The 22,829-nt window shown below is 38.9% G+C and overlaps 1 protein-coding gene across 1 annotated transcript; it reads left to right on the top strand.

The window, feature by feature from the left end:
- The first annotated feature begins 14,178 nt into the window (after window positions 1–14,178).
- LOC112966626 (hyaluronidase PH-20-like) lies at window positions 14,179–22,027 on the top strand. The gene is made up of 3 exons (XM_026066950.1): window positions 14,179–15,144; window positions 17,407–17,496; window positions 21,314–22,027. Exons 1-3 carry the CDS (start codon window positions 14,179–14,181, stop codon window positions 22,025–22,027), a joined length of 1,770 nt encoding a protein of 589 aa, XP_025922735.1.
- The last annotated feature ends 802 nt before the right edge of the window (window positions 22,028–22,829 follow it).

Genomic DNA, 22,829 nt, shown 5'->3' with positions numbered 1-22,829 from the left:
GTGGTAATACTAGGGCATGATGATATGACAATACAAATATTGACAAATACTATTCCATCTTCTTCCTTCATCTTAGGAAGGTCTTTGCTTTAGAATATTTTTCTCATAACTTTAGAACAGTTTTATAAACTACTATTGTCTAGACCATTACATGTCTTTATGTAGATATGTGTTAACATACCCTACATCAGCATCCACAAGTGAAGCTCTAGCGGTGCTGCCTGAATCTCTGTGAGAGAGGTCTGGTGGTGCCCAATTCAGCCATCTCCAGGCTTAGCAACCGCAGCGTCCGCTGGTCAGTCGAGGACTTCCTCATGCTACCCTGCTTACCGTGGCACCTGCCGGATGCACTAGGCACTTCAGCCAGGGCCCCTGGGAACATGGTTTTGCCCCCCCCCCCCAGTTCTCCATAGTGACACCATGAAAAAATCTTTTAGTTTCAGTAGTCAAACCAGTGGGGCACTAAATGTAAAATGAAGTCAAAATGTAAAACAGGCCCACTTTAGAAAAGAAAAAAAAAAGATCTCTTTTAAAGCATTTGCTTGGTGTTTGTGAGGTAGATTACAGAACACAGTGTAAGACCTGTGACAGATAGTGTTTTGTTATACTACTTACTGAGATCAGCTATGATAGGAGACACCTTTAATCAACTACCCTATAATTATGCTAAGTTTTTCACTAAATGACAAATCCCAATTGGCTGGGTCAGAGCCCTGCCTTTCCAGACAAAGCTAATTACTTTGTCCATTCACCCATTCACTCATTTCAGCAAGTCCTGACCTGTGGTATCATGTAGGTGAGTATTTACTATAGATATTTTTATTGCTTAATTTTTTACCATTTCAAAATTTAAAATTTCTGAGCTCCATAAAGGGAAGGTACATGTCAATAAGACTTTCAGAAAGATTGTCAAGAATCACATGTAACATCCTAAACAAACCACATATTTACCTGCTTCTCAGTGTGATACTATTATCTATTTTTTTCTTATCCTGTTTTGAATATTTTAATCCCAAGTGGTCCATTGAACTATTACACAAACAAAAGACTACCTTTAAACAGTAAACATATAACTGTCATAGTTATTGAGTAAAATATATGTGTACACATAAAAAAAAAATTCTAAAACAATCTTATACTAATATATTTATTGTACTTTCTATATTAAGCTGTTAGTCTAGACAATTATTTCTGGGGCCAGGGAATAGGTTTTGTTTACAGGCTACAATACACTGATATGGATTTCTGTTTCTTTAGGAGTCTACTGGTATAAACTTATGCTTGGGGGAGTTTAAGTTATTTGTCCCTAGTGACTGTTTCTAGTAAAGGGTAGAAGACAAGACACCTTAGTGTTTTCAGCCTTTCAACTCAGGTAAATGGTATGTTACAGTGTAATAGTTATTTTTTATACAGAGCCACAGATGGGAAAGGCAATCCACAAAAAATCAAAGGTAAGAGGTTTGTGTTAGAGTTGCTTATAAACAGCAGGGGCAATTCTGGGCAGTTCCTGCATAGGTATGGGTTGGTGTGGGTTCCTGCTGAGGCCTCCGACGTGGAGCAAACTCAGAGAGCGTGAGGATGTGGGCGACGTCCTGCCTCTCGCGGGAGCCTGGAGCAAGGGCTTGGAGAGCAAGGCCTGCACGGCCCACGCTCCACGTCATGCAGGTGGTCCAAACTCGTGCTCTCAGCATACGAGACTTCGAGGCCCTTTTTCCTTAAAAACAGAAAGCTTCTTTATGCCTCTTGCTTTCACTAGTTAGCCAGAATTTGTGAGGGCTTGCAAGTTATTTCAGTTAGAAGAAGGAAAGGTGGTGAGGTCAGGTATCCTTGCTGGTTGTTTACAGGAACTGTAGGAGACTTTGCTTCCCTGAACAGTGGCTGATCCAAACAAACAGAAACTGTTGTTTGTTCAGAGCTGCCAGCCTCTCTTTTCCAACTCCCTTACTCTAAATCCTTTTCCTTAGGCTTTCTCTAGGGGTTATGATAATGTGCTTGCTTAGGCAGGTTTGGATCCCGACTGTGCTCCTTTTTTCTTTTCAGCCGAAGCTGTCAATTCTTTGACATAACCATTTCCCAAAACAGTGCTCGATAAGGCCTCCTTTATAAATCACCAGTATTCCGCATAGCTTTGTACTCACCTTTGTTTTGAGACTTTGACATCTGCTTACCCATCTCTCTCACCTCTCTCCAGGGATGGGTGGCAATTAGGCTGGCTCCTCAGTATTAGTAGGTTTATCAAAATAACAAAAGACTATGAGGATTGTGAAGAAACAGAGGATGAAAAGGAGCACAGAAGGAAACAGTAGGAAAGAGCAATTATTCTTGAGGGAAGGTTAATTTCTTTACTGCAATTTCATATTTTCCTCGGATTATATTTATTTATATACAATCATATGAGAGAAAGGAATACAAAATGAATTATAATCCCAGGAGAGCAAGTCTGAAAAGAGAAAGCATTCAGGTATAGCAAAAGAGAACTGAAACTATATACTGCGAAGAGAGAGGCTAATATATAAACTGACTGAGGTTAATAAGAAATATTTATTTTCAAGGATAATTCACTTGTGAAGATTCCCTACCTCCCACTCCTGTTGCTCTAGCTATAAAGGATTGCTATGGAAAATCTGGGAACAATTTTATCCATGGAGGTTGGGTTTACTCCAGGAGTACATCTACTCCCCTACTTTTCAAAGGGAATGCCACTATGCAAGTGATGCCCTAATGATGGAGTTTACCATCTCTCCTGGAAGATTCTCATTTTTCCAAACAGAGGACGTAATTTTTTGACTGAAACCATTTCACATTCTAAACTGTGTTAATTTTAATACTGCATTACTTAAAAGGACTGGGCAAAAGCCTATTCTGCCTCTCCCATAGACACTTTCTAGAACAGTCTCACCTCTTTCAAAGGCACAGCTATTTTTGTAGTGTGTAGATAATTTTTCATATTAATCGCTAGAACAGGGTAATAATTTGCTGAGGGAAAAAATATTTTTAACACAGATGTGAAACGCCATCTGCTTTGACCAAAAATGTACTTTAGTTATATTTCTGTGCTGTCAAGGTTGAGAAGGAAAGAAAATTGTATTTTTCTCTGCTCAGTTTAGAATTCTGGATTTCAAAATAATATTCCTGTGGGAGGAGGAGAATAAGCATGTGTATTAATGGAGGATTATACTCCTCCATATTATTGGCTCCGCACACTACTGTCCACACACTTGGAGGTATGTTGTCTTGTTTGGAAGAGCTCACCTACAAGATCTAATAAATTGCTTGGGAAGCCTGTTTTTGTACTGTAACTCAAAATACACTGTGATCTACACTACAGCTCTCTTGTAAACATTGCTATCCAGAAAAGGTTAAAATGATACTGGAGTGCAACATATTGCTGCAAAGAAAAACACATTGGGCATCTTAGGTGGAACTGGAAAGCAGTATTTTGATGAAAGTATTCAAAGATTATTTCATTTACTCAGTTGTTGTCCCCACAGAATAGGATAATGAATGAAAATTATGCCTACAACCTTGTAAGGTAGTCAGGGAGAAGAACAGGTTGAATATATAGCCTGAAACAAAGAAAATAAGTGTTGTACTTTTTTTCTGAAGGCCACTAATTAGAATTATTCAAGCGGTCTCAGAGTGATACAGCAAAAGATACTTGACTAAAAACAACAAAAAAGAAATCGCTCAGTTGCTTTTGAAAATTTGGCTGTGATTTGCCCAAAGTCCCACATTTGTGTAGTACAGAAATGCGATCCAAACAGACTCCCAGATTTATCTGTGCTAGTAATTGCCTAGTAATAAATATCTTTAATGATTTTGAATCTTTGCTGCGGAGAATAAATTTGGACACATTTTGCCATAAAGCACTAAAGATTCAGCAGACAGTAAACATTTTGCAGAACAACCTTAGTGAGTTGGAGTTCTCTACAAAGTGGCAAGCAATGGATTCTCACCTTGTCCTTGATTCCTCTTAAAAATCTGCAGTGGAAACTGTCATTACAGAATCTGAGTTCTGCCAAGCCTAATTATACACAATGCAGCAAATGAATTTTTCCAAATACTCTTGGAAATGTGTTCAGACAGTTTATTTGGCTAACTCACTCAAAAACAAATTAGAACATCAATAAACAGGCTGCTAGAATATTAGGAATTTTTACAGAATTGAGAATTAGAATTTGCAAGAGGAAAAAAAGAGAATCAATAGGAAGAGAGAGTTTTTCTAAGATTTTCAATTAGTCATGGAACACTGGAGTAGTCATAATGAGAATATAAAAATTGGAAATATTAGCAAAAAAATATAGTGGCATCACATTTAAACAATCAAACAGTAATTTGACCAAATCTCTTGTATATCCATTTTTAAGGGGAGACTCTCTACAACCTGGAGGCTCAGCTACTGACCTTTAAAATACTGGCATATTTTGATTTCTCCTATAGGCAACCTAAAATTCTCTAAGCAATTCAGTCAGGAATGTCAGTACAGAAATTTGTGTTTAGACTTTTTCTTAGGCTTAAAGTCCTCATGCAGCCATTGTCCTGTATTCAAAAAAAGCACTCAGGAATGGGAATAAACAATCACAGAAGAGCTGGTTTGGCAGTTCTTGGTGTTAAGGACAGCTACAGCACTTGGTGTAGTTTGACAATCATTTCTTAAATCAGCAGTGCTGGCTAAACTAGCCAGTTTTGCTGGTTTATGTACCTACACCGTGAACTTGGTCAGGAAAAAAATAAAAAAAAAATCTCTTCTCTTTTGGCTGAGGTACTTTTAACCTGGACCAGATCTGGAAATTGATTCACTGTGTGGCCCCACAGACAGATGTATTAACCCAACTCAGAAGATTATATTATGGTGAGGGTGGAGTTTTAGAAGCTAGTGTCAGAAGAAATGCTTATCAAGTTCTTCCTTTACAGACAACAGTGCAACTTACTTAACACATTCATAGCTAGGGTAAATCCTTCTATGCAAAGATCAATCCTTCAAGTTTAGTGTTTGACCAGGTTAAACTTGCCATCAACTGTGCAACACAGATGGTTCAAACTTCCAGAGTTGCACCTTCTTTCTGAGGAGCTTCCTATTCTTCACAAGCGTTAATATTAGCCTGACAACACTTGTGTGTGCGTCTGTATTAATTCAATATCATTGCTCTCTATTTTAGAAATGACAAAATGAAGACCCAAATGGGGAACAGAGGGAATGAAATGTAAATGTGAGATTCTTCTTCTTTCTTCTGTGCCTGTTTTATGACTCTGACATCAGTCGGTAATGAGCAGCCTCTTGCCCAGGACACACCTTTAAAAGGAGCATGAGGATTACAATCTTGTATAGGCTGAGAGGGGCATGAACTCAAGTGTCTCACTTAGGATGTGGGTTCTCATGAATGAGCAAAGCTATGAAAGCCAGGCAGTGCGTGGGTGCTTTAAAGGATGGCAGTGATACTACTCTCTTCTTTCAGAAGAAGGCCTCCTCCACAGTGGACTGGAAGAGAATGGGGTCATTTCTTCCAATACCACCTGAGGCACCCAAGGACAGGGCAGGAGGGATGTCAGACACATTAAATATTTTCCATTGGTCCCTGAATGATACAAATGTTGATATCAGACAGCTATTTGCTAACAGTGTGGGCTGCTTTGATCTATGCAGTCTATGGACTGCATCAGTATTCCAGGTACCTTTTTTAAAAGCTTTGGATTCTGCTTCAGGTTTCAGGTTTAAATACCTTAACCAAACATATTGTTAGAGGAACAGATATCCCTCTGCTCCTCAGGAGTCACAGTTGTTACTTTCTCCTTAAGATGTATTCAGTGGTGATCTCTTCACAGAAAGTATAGCTGAGTCTTTAGACACCTCTCACAGCTTCATATTTTATTTAATAATATTTTCATAAAAGAAGTAGGACATAAAGCAGTTTGTCCCAAACACTTATAAACAGTTACAATATCTAGTACCATACTGTGTCTACAATGTTGGGAATTATTTTCACATCAACATACCCACATTTTATATGAATCTGGTCCCATCTGCATATTTGACCACACTTGACCACAGCTTTAAAGTGATTTAAAGACAAGCATTCATCGATCCCATTAACAAAAACTGTTCCACATGCAAACTTTTGCATCCTTACTTTACTCAACATAGGGAAAAGACCAAGTGATTTCATATCAGTATTTTCCCTTGTAATTTTGTCATTAATTATTATACAATGAATTAATGTTAATATACAGATTCAGCTTGCAATGCAAGAAACAGCTAATAAACACTTAAACTCTATCTATAATCAAAAATTATAGAAATTTATGTTGATGAGCTCAAGATTAGAACTGTTTCTAGATGCTGCCAGTCAGCCAGACTACCATAGCTAAGGAACACTCATTTTCTTCCTTGGGATTCATGAAGGGCACCTCTGGTTTGTCAGTGTTCTATGTAAAAAAGGGAATATGTGAGAATTTATGGACTTCTGCTTGAAATTTGAGAAATGTGGTTAACAGGATTAGCATAAGGATGTCAGATACTGGTTGTGCTTATCGGCTCAAGTTTATTTTTAATGTTAGTGGACCAGACTTGACTAAGCCATGTCTAATTATATCAAGGCTAAATGTGAACTCTCATGTCTAATTTCCATAAAAAATACAGCTGAATTCTTCTAACACTTTGTGACATGTCTTAGGTGTAAGCCAAACAGCATAATAAATGATTTTGATAGGACACATCATCAGATAGTAGCACAAAATATTTGCATGAAGTTCAAGCACAGATGTTGTACTCCTCTCTTTTATTTTCTCACTGCCTTTGGCCAAGTGGAGCATTTTTTTCTAGGTCACATGGCATGGCCCAGGTCTAGGACTCTGTAGCTGTCAGTGGTGCCCAGTGATAGGACAAAAGGCAAGGGGCACAAACTGAAACACAGGAAATTCTATCTGAACACAAGAAAACACTTCTTCACTATGAGGGTGGTTGAACACTGGAACAGGTTGCCCAGAGAGGCTGTGGAGTCTCCATCCCTGGAAATATTCAAAACCTGACTGGACATGGTCCTGGACAACCTGCTCTAACTGACCTTGCTCGAGTAGGGGGGTTGGATCAGATGATCTCCAGAGGTCCCTTCCAACTCCAACTATTCTGTGATTCTATATCTCCCACAATACAGACATAATATTGCACAGCTGCATTTTTAATCATATGTGGTTTTGCATTCCAATTTATGCTGTGAAAAATAATGAAATAATTAAACGAAGAAAATTCATATGATTTTCTACCATATGTAAACTGTACAAATGCCAAATTCAGGAAAATCTAAAGCAGTAGCTATTTCCCTAGATTAAGGGCATTTAGATCCATCAGTATGTACTTCTAGTCAGATAGCCCTGGAGCAATTAGTGTTAAAATATTGTAAAGATATTGACTTTTTGACAAAGACAAGGGCAGCTTTATTACTCAGCTCACTTAGACCGACACTCAAGGAGACTGAAAAGAGCAACATTTATTAGAGCTGTCATCGTTAAGCTGGGCCAAAGGCAATCCTTTTAACTGGAAGCTATCACGTAAAATAATCCATTAACTTAGACCCAGCAGAGTACATTACAGCAAAATCTGGAGGAGAAAAACTTCCCAACAGTCAGTTAAGCAAAATTTTGCAAGATAAGTCAATAATAAATAACTAAGTTCTAGCTAAACCGCTAAATATACTATTCAAAGCAATGCTTTCTGCTTTTCCTGCACATCAATGGCCTATTACTGAAATCCACTTACAAAAGAGTTTACCCTAACAAAGAGCAAAATTTGTGTCCTGTAGTTTTCTGACTTCAATGAGGGCAAGAAATCCTATCCAGAGCCAGAGGCACAGTAAAAGCTGGACTACTTCTCCTAAAATTCCTTTTTTGAGCTGATTGTTATCCAACTATGTTATAGTTTGACAAAATCTATTAGATAGGGGATCACAGTCTTGGCAAATGCCAGTGTATCTCAGCTCCTCATGTGTGATTATTTTATTTTATTTTATTTTATTTCTTTTTATTTTATTTTACTGTTGTCTTTACCTCCAGCTGAACCTGCTGAGGGATGTGAAGGGCAACAAGAAAGACTTATATAGGTGCCTCAGCAGCAAGAGGAAGACCAGGGAAAATGTGGGTCTGTGGCTGAATGGGGGAGGTAACCTGGTATAAAGGACACAGAAAAGGCAGGGGTACTCAACACCTTCTTTGCCTCTGTCTTTAATGGTAAGACCAGCCTTCAGGAATCCCAGGCCCCTGAGATTGATGGGAAAATCTGGAGCAAGGAAGACTTACCCTTGGTGAGGAGGATTAGGTTAAAGAATGTTTAAACAAATTGGACAGACACAAGTCCATGGGACCTGATGGGATACACCCACCAGCGCTGAGGAGCTGGCCAATGTCATTGCGATGACATCAATTATCTTTGAAAAGTCATGGCAATTGAGGGAGACTCCTGATGACTGGAGGAAAGAAAATGTCACTGCTATCTCAAGAAAGGCAAAAAGGAGGATCTGGGGAACTACAGGCTGGTCAGATTGGCCTCACCTCAATCACTGGGAGGCTGATGGAGCAAATCCTCCTGGAAATCATTTCCAAACACTTTAAGGACAAGAAGTGATTTAGGGTTGTCAGCATGGATTTACAAAGAGGAACTCAGGCCTGACCAACCTGATAGCCTTCTACAATGAGATTACTGGCTTGAGGGACAAGGGGAGAGCAGTGAGCATTGTTAATCTTGACTTCAGCAAAGCTTCTGATGCTGTCTTCTATACCATCCTCACAGACAAACTGATGAAGTGTAGGCCAGATAAACGGACAGTGAGGTGGACTGAAAGCTAGCTGAACTACCAGGATTGAAGGGTTATGATCAGTGGCACAAACTCCAGCTGGAAGCCCATAACTTGTGTTGTCCCCCAGAGACACACAACACTGCTTAACATCTTCATTAATGATCTGGGCGATGGGACAGAGTGCACCCTCCACAAATTTGCAGACGAGGCAAACTTGGGAGAAGTGGTTGATAGACCAAATGGTTGTGCTGCCATTCAGAAAGACATTGACAATCTGGAGAAATGAGCCAACAGGAGTCTCATGAGGTTTACAAAAGGGAAATGCAAAGTCCTGCAGCTGGGGAGGAAGCACCCCTTTCATGAGTACAGGCTGGGGACTGACTGGCTGGAAGGCAGCTTTGCAGAAGAGGACGCAGTGTGTCCTGGTGGACATAAAGTTGATCATGAACAAGCAGTATGCCCTTTTGGTAAAGGAGGCCAAGGGCATCCTGGACTGCATTAGAAGAGCTAACCAGCAATTTGAGGGAGGTGATCCCTTCTCCAGACTACTTCTGGAATACCATCCCCATTTCTGGGCTTCCCAGTAAAAGAAAGATGTGGACATACTGGAGCAAGTCCAGCAAATTGCCACAACGATTAAACAATTGGAGCATCTGCCATATGAGGAGAGGCTGAGAGAACTGGGATTGTTTAGCCTGCAGAAGAGGAGGGTTTTTCTTGCTGTCATCTCTAGGTAGTTGGGGGAAGCGCATGAAGTACATTTTTCTACAAGCGTCACCAAGCAGGTGTCAAGCAAGTGGGGTAGTAATCTCTTGGATCAGTTGAAATGAACAAAATCATACCTTCTTTTTAGGTGATCAGATCTATGATCTAAATCTAGCTTATGAAACTGCTTCTTTGGAGGATCTCTTCAATTATCAGCTCAGCTATGGAATGCTGGTGAATTGTGTGTATGGATGTTTAGAAGTGATGTAAATCCAGCCACTGCTTCTATACCAAGAACCTGTTTGCTTCCTGAAAGTAATATGGATTTTGTAACACAAAAGGGGAATGTACAATTGAAGGCTAGATGAAGGAATCCAAAATCCAACTGTGAGGATACCTAACTGCTGCTTGTTCATCATCCCAAGAGAACCAAAGAGCTTGATCATGGAAGAGGACCTAAGTTTTTTTTTTTTATTCTATACCTATTAATTTGAAAGCAATATGCAGTCAACATATGCACCTCTTGATCTTGAGTTATCAGGAATCTGCAGTTTCACTTCTCCTTTAAAACAAGTTGTTGACTTTTCTGGCTGGCAGCTTAGCCTTCAAACCACTGTTTTCCATCTCTTCCAAAATATTGTTGAAAATCATCCATTGAGGAAAGAATGTAAAGCTTTACTGTGAAGAGAGAGAGAGAGGGAAAAAAAAAGAGGAAAATTTAAACCCAACAAAACAGTGCAGAGCTACATTTGAGCAGAGCTCAGCTATTCATGAAAGACCATGGAGAATTCCTTGTAGATGTGTACATAGCACTACGGACACTCTGGATGGCGCAAAAGCAATTTGGGTTACTATGTTGAAGGAATGTGGACTACAAGACCAAAACCTTAGTTAAAAGTTTGTGCGGGTCTGTGGAATAAAGGTGCTGATGGCATTCCTGGTAGAGAATGGAGAATCTGTTTTAAGTTCTTTTACTTATGCTCAGAAATTGGGCTCTAGCAGCAGTGAGACTGAGGAGGCGGATGTGCTGGCATGGCTGGTGGGAGGAAGGTGTTGCCGTTCTAGCTCTGTTGTACGTTGCAACTCATCGCCTATACTACATTCTGCTTTCCTTTCTTTTTTTCTTTCTTTTTTTTTAAATATATACCTACAGATGAGTTCTAATGAGATGTCTGATAATGCCTGGATGCACTTTGTGCTCTTTCTGCATGCACTTCCTACTCCAGGACTATAAACTTCTGGTTTGAAAAGCCTTCTCTCTCTGCTACCAGACCCTCTTCCAAGAACTGTTGCTATTGGTGCTTGTTTGCCAGTTTTCAGCTGGAGTGTGTTGTATTCTTGTGGTTGTGTCCTTGAGCATCTTGTTTCATCCACACGTGTTGGCATCTCTAAGGCAAAAAAATTGAATAGGCTGTTGTTCTCTCCTCAGCTACATAGGGAAGGTAACTGGTTTTAAAGGGTCAGCAGCACCAGCTCCTGTCTGGGTCAGTGGTGAGGGAAGGTTGACTCAGTCTTTCTGTAAGGGGAAGGATATAGTGAGGAAGATTATAAAAGCTACAAACTTTTCTATGTTCGTGCTGACAATCAGCAGTCAACTTTCACTCACTGGATTTACAATTTCTTCAGCTTTGCAGAATTGGAGTTGGTGGTCCTGGTAGAAACAGTGTGCCCTTGTGGAGACGAAGGCCCAACACATGCTAGGCTGCAGCCAGGGTGTAGCCAGCTGGGACGTGATCATTCCCCTCTGTTTAGCACTTCAGTAGTGCATTTGGAGTACTGTGTCCAGTTTTGGGTGTGCTACAAGAAAGACACTGACATGATGGAGGAAGTCAAGCAAAGGGACACAGTGATAGTTAGGGAGCTGGAGCACAGGACAAACAGGGAGAGGTTGAGACCACTGGGTTTGTTCAGCCTTGAGAAGGTTAAAGGAATCTCTTACTGGTGTCTTTAAATGCCTAATGGTATGGTAGAAGAGGGAGCCAGACTCTTCTCAGAGGTGCAGTGATGGGATGAGAGACAACATATGAGAATTGCAACATGGGATATTCCAATGAGATATAAGGGAAAATGTTTTCACCATAAGGGTAGTCAAAAACTGGAACAGGTTGTCCACAGAAGCTGTGATATCTCAGTTCTCAGAGATACTTAAATCATGACTGGTTAGGTCCTGAAGCAAATCAATCTAATTTAACATACTTTGAGTGGGAAGTTGGACTAGGTGACCTCCAGCAGTCCCTTCCAACCTAAACTATTCAATGATTCTATTATTCTGATTCGTATCTACTTCATACCACTCCTCCAGGTCTGCAAAGCCTTCTCTATATAAGCCAAAGGAAACCCAGTTCTGCATGATCTGATATGGTTACTCCCTGTGGTCATGCCTAACTTCTGGACAGCAGTAAACTGTACTGGATAAGCAGGGCAGCCTACTATGCTTAGAAATGGTATAGGGATAGTTGAACTAATTCTACCTATGTAGAATTAAAGTTAATTTGATAATTCATCATCAGCGATCATTGATTCAGTGCTTTATGGATGGTCATTTGGGAGAGTGAAGGTAGAAGATGTAACAGAACATAACCTTATGTAGAAAATGAGAGCTTTTGATTTTAATAAGCAAATGTTTGACTCACTGTCTATGCCATTATTTTCTTTCTCTAAAATGTTTCTCTAAAATGTCTCCATACGGTTCAGGTAAATAAAGACAGCAGAAATGTACAGAGAGGTCTGTCCGGAGCACAGTATGCCATGGAGCCAGGCTGACATTGGCTCACAGCAGAATTGCACTGGAAAGTGCAGTCTCATGCACTGGAGCACGTTGGGGTCATGGCACAAGAAATGGCTAGCAGCACTATGCTTCTCTGCTGGCAAGATGCCCAAGAGCTGGCAGCATGCCCAGGAAGAAAAAGAATGAACACTTTCAAAGGGGAAATATACCTACAGCCTGTTAGCATCAGAAGTGATGGATGAGGAGGAAGCAAAATGCGACCTGCAAAATAGACTTGCTAATCTGGGAAGCTCACGAGTGTCTTGGTAATGCAAAACCCCTCCCCTGGGAAACTCTACTTCTAGGTATCTCCTCCTCAAGTACAACTTTTCTATTTGTCCTGGTTTTCCTCCTAGTCCTCAGATTTACTCTTGAATGAAGAAGAATCCTAGAATCACCTTTAGAGAATGTGATGTCTATGGCCAGGGGAAGGTTCTTCCATTGTTTCAGACCCCAAAAGGTCTAGACTTCACCATTTTTGCAGAAATGACATCAGCCACATTGCTCTGACTTTTCTTGAAAGAGTTCCCCACACACATGTTTTTTTCCAACAATCCAAGCAAATCTGGAGTTTTCAGGAGAGCTAGATATGATAAAATTCAGTGAATGCACAGGCAATTTCCCTATATCTGGTGGGAGGGAGAGAGATAATACAGGGTGCAGGGACCAGAAATTTGTGGTTTCCACTCCTAGCTGAATTCAGTGACTGCAAAGCAAAATCTTTTTTGCTTTTTTCCCTCTTTCCTCTGAGATTTTAGACTCCCAGCCACACTGTGGCCCACTTCTCAGTGCCTCCCATATTTTCCTTCACATCTAGTCTCACTCATACTCATATATTCTACAGCCTGATCATGAGGACTCTAAGGGAGGTGATGGATCCAGGATTAAACAGTCAGGAGTTTGATCAGGAGGAAAGTGGATTCAGGTGTGCTAACGCACAGAGGACTGCTTTAGCTATTGGGCTACTACATAAAAGTTGATGACTGCACCACAACCACCACCACTACCATATATTCTTGATTAAAAGTGACTGTGACTGCTCACTGTGTGTGCACGGATCACCTAAGCTTGCCTACTGAATTGTATTCCTCAGCAGACTTGGACTTTGGGTCACTTAATCTGTAAATCTCAAATGGCCTTAGGCAACATGTAGATGTCCACATACTAAGATGATATGCAACATTTGACCCTATTTAAAAAGCTGTGGCCAGAGGACAGAATGCTTACAATATTTCAGATACCTCACTGAGTTAAATGAGTTTATATGCATTATTTTCTTGGCTGTGTGCCCACAATCTGAGTTCCACTTTTGTGTTATCATGGCTCTTACCTTCAGTTCTCTGTAATATTAACAAATTCAGTTCTAAAACTTTGTTTTGAGATAGGTGAGAAATATTATATATAGATTACTGTTGACTAAGGGAAAACATTGTGTGACATCAGTCATTGGGATAATCAACAATAATATTGAGCATACTGATTCTGATCCATGGATCATTGGACACCACCCCACTGACAGTTTTATATCTATTCTCATATAGTTTATTTCTTCTATGATTGTCTATTGTGCTTTTTCCTTCAAAGGGAATTTTACTCAAAGATGGCAATATAGTCAAAGCCACAAATGGTGTTTGTTTCATGGTTACAAAAGAAAGATTAACTATTTCTTACTTTACCTACATTTGTCTGTTTTTTTTCTGCATTAGGTCTTAGAAGTTGTTGAGAAGTTACCTGCAGTCTGAAATGGTAGAGAGCCCGGCATAAAGGACACCCCTACTTTACACCTAAGGGATACTGCTTAATTCATTTGAAGAAATATATTGTATGTTAAAGCTTTTGACAGACTGCCATCCTTCCGAGCATCTTGATAGCATTTAGTTTGTCTGATCAGAAGCACCTAATGCCACCACATATGCTACAATGGAAACTCTAAGACAAATCCAAAGTTTTGGTATCTGTGTTACCTGTACATCTGCTATAGCATCTTGTATGGTGTTCAGTCTTCTAGTTTCTTGCTGCTCATCTCTGAATGTACGAGCTCGTCCACTTATTTCTAATTCACCTTTCCTTTCTATCTGGAATGCTCCTACAGAACTTTGTACTGAAAGGACTGGAGTGCAGCTAGATATGAATTTTTTTTCTCTCTCTGGAAGCACATTGAAGACATCCATCGGACAAAACATCACTCTATTCTATCCAGACAGGCTTGGTTACTATCCTTACAAAAATGAAATCACGGGAGAGACAGTCAATGGAGGACTCCCCCAACTCTCCATGCTGGAGAATCATTTAAAAAAAGCCAAAGAAGACATTCAGTTTTATATTCCTTCAGATGAACAGTTTGGACTGGCTGTCATTGACTGGGAAAACTGGAGACCTGTGTGGATAAGGAACTGGGGATCAAAAGATATTTATAGACAGGAATCCATTGAACTGGTTCAGCAGAGAGACCTAAGTCTATCAGAAGACGAAGCCAGGACTATAGCTAAAATGGAATTTGAAGCTGCAGCAAAATCAATTATGTTAGAATCTTTAAAGCTGGGCATAGCAATGAAGCCAAATCGTCTGTGGGGATATTACCTTTATCCAGACTGTTATAACTATGATTACAAACAAAATCCACATAATTATACAGGAACCTGTTTAGATATTGAAATAGCAAGAAATAATGAGCTTAACTGGTTGTGGGAGAAAAGCACTGCACTTTATCCATCTGTCTATCTAGAGACAGCCTTAAGATCTTCCAGAAACGCCCAAGTCTTTGTTCGCAACAGAGTTCAAGAAGCCATTAGAATTTCATATGTCTCTAATTCTACTCATCCTCTTCCAGTTTTTGTATATACACGTCCAGTATTCACAGATGTCTGTGAGGAATATCTCTCTCAGGTGAGTGGATCTAGAATTTAAATATTTAAAATTTAGGTGATGTTTATTTAGTAAGTATGCTAACTTGTATCAGAAAGAAAGTGTAAAGATTTTGAATAAAAAGATTAAATTAATCCATCAAATAAATTTGGTCAAACCTAGCACTGAGGGTCTATTTTCGAACCTTCCTCATAGTATTTACTAAATAGTGGTTTACTCTCTGAGTAGTCCCTACATGTTGCAAAATATTACAAAGCTAGAAAGCATGTTTTAGTACATTAACTCAGAGAAAAGAAATATGAATAATCTCTTCCAAAGAGAATTAGTAAAACTGGGCTGGCCTAATGTCTGTTCTTTTATGTTATAAGAAAAATAAATGAGTCTTTTTTTCCTTAAATAATTTTTTTTCTCCTTGTTTTTACTTTGAGATGTATGAGATGTTTCTCTTCTCGCTTTGTTAGAGGACTGTTGAGGGACCCCATGGATGATTATTGTAAGACCTGGTTCCCCAGCTGAAGTGGGAGAGGACATTACAATAGTCACTTCTTTGCTCCAAAAAATTACAATTTTTTTCTGTTGAAATTACAATGTGTAAATTAAAACAAATAATTTCACAGAATGGTCACAGAATCACAGAATGGTTGAGGTTGGAAGGGACCTCTGGAGATCATCTAGTCCAACCCTCAAGCAGGGTCACCTAGAGCACGTTGCATAAGATCATGTCCAGCAGGGTTTTGAAAATCTCCAGAGAAGGAGAGTCCACAACCTCTCTGGGCAACTTGTTCCAGTGCTCTGTCACCCTCACAGTGAAGAAGTTTTTTTTTCATGTTCAGATGGAACTGCCTGTGTTTCAGTTTGTGCCCGTTGTCTCGCATCCTGTTGCTGGGCACCACTGAAAAGAGTCTGGCTCCATCCTCTTGACACCCTCCCTTCAGATATTTGTATGTATTAATAAGATCTCCTCTCAGCCTTCTCTTCTCCAGGCTAAACAGGCCCAGCTTCCGTTGCAGGGATTCTTAAACAGTAAATTATCCGTCTTCCACCCCCAATTCTTCTGATTATTTTGATGACATAATTAAATTAGTTCTCTAGAAATCAAAAAACTCCATTGCCTACCTAAGACTGGTGCAAAAATCAATCCATTTTTTAAAATCAGAACATAAAAATGTCACATAGACAAAAAGACGAAGCAGGTCACAAGTCTTCTGATAAGTTAGATGAATTTTAAAGCTAGTGAGGAAATTCTGTCCTTAGATGCACTGGAGTAACTATCTAAGTGATATTTGAATATCTCAGGTGTTATTCAAGGTTAGGCACTGGTTAAAGTTTAATCATCTTATTATGGTTCTGGCTATACTTTTTCCCTCACATTTTTATATAAATCTGCCCTATCAGAGATACCACCAAGTTGCAGGACCTCCTCCTGGTCCTGGCCCCGCTGGCCATCCAGGCCACAAAGAAGGGGAAGTTTGAGGGTGTGATGATGGTGACTGCATGGACACTCTTGTGTCTGGTGTCCTCTCACAGGCCCAGGTAGAGCATCACTGGAATGTGCCCCCAGCTCTCTGGATACCTTCAACGAGCAGCGGGTGCTGTTCAGGATCCCTGATGGTTTTTCTAGTTACTAACTTTAAATCCTGTAACCCTCACACCTTTCCTTTTCATTTGCTGTCCCCCCATGGTTAGTTGTTTTCTCCTGGTCTCTTGGGTAATATCTGACCTTAAAAGGAGAACTGAACAGAAAAAAAATTCCTAAATCAGTCTTTGTAAAAGGCCACTGGCATCCTCTCGAGAAAAGAGATTCGTATGTGAAAGCTCTTTCTCTTGCTACATTTCTGCTCTAGCACCTTCTGGTAAATGAAATTAAGTAAAGCAAGCTGTGCTTTCCAGGCCCTGCCTCAGGCAGCATTACTGAAGCTGGTTACTACCAACCCTGAGTGGCCAGGAGGCAATGAAGCAAAACAAAACAAAACAAAAGGTTGGAAATGGTTGGATGGGTGTATGTCATATGCCTAACCACTGGCTCAATTTTACAGCCTTGTTTTTCTAACCAGAAGATATATTTAAATTGGAAATAGTTGGCAACATTTTCTGGCATCATCTACTTAACTCCATCCCAGAATAAAATAGTGTAATAGAGAACAAAGTGTTTGCATCATATGTAATTACTTGCTGTTTCAAAGTGGTTATTTTGGCTATATATTTTTCTATATGCATTATACCCTTTGCCCTTATGTTATAGCTTACTTACATTAGTGTGATTCTTTGCACATTTACTCTCAGGATGACCTGGTAAATACCATTGGAGAATCTGCTGCTCTGGGTGCTTCTGGAATTGTGATCTGGGGTGATATGAATTTAACACAAAATAAGGTATGCTAGATTAATTATATGAGGTTCTTAAAGAGCAATAAAATGAAAAGGGTATAAAGCATTATGATTTACATCATATCTTTTACTTTAAAAATGATGACTCCATACTGTCAGCAGACCTGATATCTTCTCTAGTTAAAAAAACAAACACATCTGAGGCTTATACAAATTGCCCGTGACTACGCAGGCTAAGAGTTTAACCTTTGAATGTACCAGTGTTGGTTGTAAGTAACTGGACAAGCTACTATGATAATTGAAAGCAAGTTAGCACTTGTTTTGTTAATTTAAGGAAAGAGTTCTCATATTTTCATTGCATTCCAGTCATGAGGTGCAGAAAAACTCCTTGGGCTTGCTCAGAGCAATTATTCCAAGGTCCTTCTTCTTTTTTTTATTTTTAACATGGTGCACTTCGCAATACTATTTAAAACATTAGGAGGAGTCAGACTAGGAGGATTTCAGCTCCAGCCTGTTCTGTTTCATAAGTAGTAGTCTGACTAATTCCAGTATAAGAAAGATCTGAGTCAGAAGAGGAATAAAAAAGTAATTTGTTTTAGGAAGGTCAAATACACAGTTTGAGAAACACTGTTATAAGGATGTTTAAATAAATCTTTTGAACTAGCTCATTCATACCCAGGCAAGCTTGGTATAAAAAACTACTGTATGTGAAGAACTTTCACCCCCTTTCGAAGTCTTCTAAGAGTGAAGAACTGAAACTCTTCAGCACTGTTGGGCTTTCTGTAACAGAATGTACGGCCAAATAAAACTCCTGCAGTTCTGTAAGGGTCAAATTGTCAAAGGCATCCCACTTGCACTCTTTCTGCATGTGCCTGGCTTTGAGTATGCACACCTGAAGCTTTTTTGCATGCTACCCCAATAACAGGACATAGATGAGCAACACTTTTATTGTTTGAATTCTGAGATTTGTATGAGCAAATAGAATTTTCCACATCCCAATCAGACCATGTATTTACACGGTCGTGCAAGTGAGTAAATGTTGTGCACTTACAGAGTCTTTTTTTTTAAGGGTATCATTATCACTAGCCTCTCAGTAATGAAATATTCCTGTGAGCCTCACTTCTGCGAGAATTATACCAACCAAAATTTTCTAGCCTGGGATTTTATATATCTAAAAGAAAAACAAACAAATAACTACATACCAGTTTGTTTACTTGGACGGAATAACTTAATATAATAATTGTTTGGCTTTTAGCTGTGTTTTTTTAACATTCTAAAGTTCATCATGGCAAATACTGCAGGTGAATGCTACAAAAACACCCAAACCCTCTTAGACATACCAAATTCTAACTCCAGTTGATGTTAGTGAGGTGAGCGCTCTAACACCTTTTGCAAGGGCACAAAGGGCCTTGGAAAATACTTCACTATGCTAAAGATGGGTGAAAAGCCACACTTCACCTGTGAAGAGCTCAAGCAAGATATACAGACTAAGGATATGTCACCAGCATCAGGGCTTTGTGGGCACAGAAGTTACTCTGTAATCTTGTGAGTTGGCTTTGGAAGGGAGACATTGAGGCCCATAAGGCTGGATTGTAAACCCCAGTTGCAGACCCAACCAGCTCATTCTGCAGTGCAGTGGTAGACCATTGGGGAACCACTGTTACTTCCCATCAGTGAAGTACAATCAAACTTTGCCCTTCCTTCAGCTCACTGAGATAGAGGATGTATATCTTATGACTCTGAGGCATTAAAAGATCTTATTATGTGGTTTGTGTGGTCAGGAAGGCCCTATATACTATGTGATATGACTGAATAACCAACAGGCTCAGCAACAACAAAACAAAGTTCCTTCTGAGAGTAAGGCAGAGTGGGTTGGGCAAAAGCCTGTCTTCCAGGTTGCTCAGTTCAGGTGTTTACATGAAGACTTGTTTGCACAAGCTACTTCATAGTTGGAGACAAAAACCCTGATGCATGCCATAATGTGTGTTAATTCTGAAAAAAGGATGCTTAAGGCTTTTGGTAAACCTGGGAGGTGCTATGACACAGAGCTAAATAACACTGGATATTAGGAGGCTATTTTAAAATGGGAATGACAAAATAGACTTTTACTGGTTAACATTCATGGGATGAGTCATCCTTACAGCCCCACTTTTGGGACACTGCTGGTCACTAAATGGAGGAGGGACATGCAGGGATAAGAAAAAGGCAAGCTTTACCAATGAGGCTGAGGAAGGTAATAAAATGCTATTACTATTTTCAGAGGCTTTTTTTTTGAACACCTGGCAGGTAAGTCATGTTCCTGTTATTCTTCCCCCACTTCCCCTCTGTATGTCTGTTCCTATCTGACCTTACTTCCTCTCTTTCTTATACCATTCCTTTGATCTTTTGTCACATGTTGAAATCAATCCAGTTCACTAAGGCTGCTCTATCCTTGTGTCGCTGCTGTGAATTCATGGACAGAAAGGTAAAAACAGGATCTTAAACAGCCATGTTTGATTCCACGTTGTTAGGTCTGCTGGTAAAAGCCATTGCGTGACACAACTATGTGTCTTAAAAGGAAGTCTGAAAATAAAAGTCAGTAGAGATACAATTTTTGCTATTCTTCCTTCTCTTATTTCTATTTTCTTTTGTCTTATCAAAAGGGGACCATGTTTCAATGTCAATGGTTCCAGACTATCAAACTATTAAAAGATAGTTAGTGGTATTTTTAATGCCATACAGAAAACTATCAAGTAGGTATATTCTGCATAAGAAGTCCCACAAAACTAACACAACAAGGAATAAAATTTTTTATTTAAACAACACCTTTATTACAAATTTTGACTTTTAAAATTATTTAAAATATTTTCTATATTTTTAATGTGAGAGTTAAAAAGGTTTTTGATGATTTTTATAAATAGGGATCAACAAACAAGAAGTTTTCATGAAATGCTAAACTATACTTTATGATATACTAACAAATCAGACTCTCATGAAAAGGTTATCCTTTATTTGATCTTCCTTTGAATATATAAGAAAGCAAAGGAGAAAAACAGTGAGTGGGGCTTCTGTACATTGAATTCTTCATCCTGCCGCTGACACACTAGCCAGAAACTAAAGCTAAAGGCTCTAATACAGAGATCATAAACAAGTCGCACAATGCACTAGGACATGTTAACTGAGATGATTTCCATGGGTGGAAATAACAGCTTTATCTACCTATTGATGTCTGTTATCAGGCAAATATCCTAAGAAGACACAGCTTCTGAAACAAACAAACAAGAATTCCCAAAGCCTCTGGTTATAAGCTATGCAAGCATATGTAGAATAAATGCCAATTGCACAATCAATTAGATGGTCTCTTAACATATTTCTAGCCTAAAATGCTTTGCATTCAAAAAATGTTGTGAAAGCTACCTACTCCTGCAGTTTATGGCTATTCAGGTCAGGGGAAAATTGAAGAGTCTCAGAGAGATGATTTGATAGAAAAAATTATTCGTTAAGGGTGACAAGTTTTTTTTTTTTCCAGACTCCCTTCAAAATATTCAAGCCACATGAAAGGAACTTTGATCCTTCATGTAACTTCTTCAAATGCATCTGATTCCAAATGCTACAAGCAAACTCATACAGATAAAGTGAAAGTTTTAATTCATCTGCTTTCTGATATGAGTGCTTTTAATAACATCTCAACAACCACCCCACATAAATTTGCTGTGATCCTTGAACTATATAGCAACTTTTCAGATAAACCTGCTTCCAACAACCAGTTATAACTATTATCAAAACCTTGAAACATTTATAGATATCTACTACAGCACATTAGAATGACAGCATTTTTATAGTTTATTTACTAAACCTTTCAGCTATGATGTTCTTTTTACAGAACACCTGTAGGACTCTGGACAACTACCTTAGGAGGACGTTGACTCCTTACCTCATCAATGTAACAATGGCAGCCAGAATCTGCAGCCAAGTATTATGCCAAGACTCTGGTGCTTGTGCACGGAAAAAATGGAATTCCAGTGACTACCTTCATTTGAACCCAGAGAATATTATCATTCGAATGACAAAAGATGGAAAATACACTCTACAGGGGCAACCAGCATTTCAGGATCTGCAAACGTTTATAGAAAAATTTGATTGCCGGTGTTACGCAGGGTACAGTTGCAAACCTAGAGTTGATATAAGTGACATCCACTACCTCCATGCTTGCATTTCAGAAGATATTTGCATTCACATATCCTCAAATTCACTTTCTAATCTAGAAGCCTCTGGGGAAAAGATCCCATCTAACAGAACTGTTTTTTCATTTACCTCTCTGAGTAAGGTGACATCTCCACAACATGAAATAAAAGATATCCAATCTACTATTGGAAATAATATACCCAATATAACAACTACAGAATATAACAATGTCACAGCTACCACTAGTTATGATTTAGAAGCAAATGATACTCATACTTTCAGTAGTTCTTCATCAGTTAAGATAAGGATGTTTAACTTGTTTTGTTTAATTTTAATTTTGAGCACCTTAATATTAATGACCCATGAAAGTGAGAATGAAATTCTTTTTCCCTGGCTTTGTTTGAAATTCTAGAGGCTTTATTTGGATAGGAAAATCATTCCTGAAATGTGTAAAACAGCTGCAACTCTGTGCTCTTATCTGTATCAGGTCACTTTTTTTATTCCATAGGTGACACATCAGCTTGAATGTATTTCTTCAGTTTAATTCTAAACTACTATTTGGGCCAAAGATATAGTGGTCTGTATATACTGATTATACCGTATGACAGGATAATCCAGAATAATGAACGATTTGTAACAGTTCTATTTGAAAAACACACTTGTTCATAATGTAATTTTGTATACTTCAAATTAAGCCAGTTAAATCTATGTCCACTTGGATTTAATTGAGTCTCAGTAGTCAACTGGTTTGGTACTCTATGTAGGAATGAATTTCATTCCACATGAATATGAGCTCCTAAAAATACCTGGCTTAACTTTAGACTTGTGGAATTTTTCAACATAAAATTTATTTGATAAAGTAAATTTTACGCTTAAAACTTACATAATCTTACTTAAAAACTTACTCTTTTTCTACTTTTCACAATATCTGCCAAGATACTGTGTGTTTTTTCCTTTAATTGAATATATTTCTAATTCTTAAAAAGTTTCTAAATTTAACATAAATGTTTACATCAAATACTAGAACTTCATCATTTCAAATTTGAGCTGTATCAGTTACTCCTTCCTTCTTTCTTCCCTTCTCCCAAGCCTTCCCGCCTATGTCAGGTGTTCCCCTCCTTGGATTTCAATTGTTTTGTCTGGCCAATACTCACAACTACTCATCTGATCTACCTCTTCACTCCCTATGAGCATTGGCCACCAATCCTAGTTTC

This window comes from Apteryx rowi, unplaced genomic scaffold (assembly GCF_003343035.1).
Source record: "Apteryx rowi isolate R43461 unplaced genomic scaffold, aptRow1 scaffold_250, whole genome shotgun sequence".
NCBI lineage: Eukaryota > Metazoa > Chordata > Aves > Apterygiformes > Apterygidae > Apteryx > Apteryx rowi.
The sequence above is the reverse complement of the archived record's forward strand: the minus strand, read 5'-3'. Positions and strand labels throughout refer to the sequence as shown.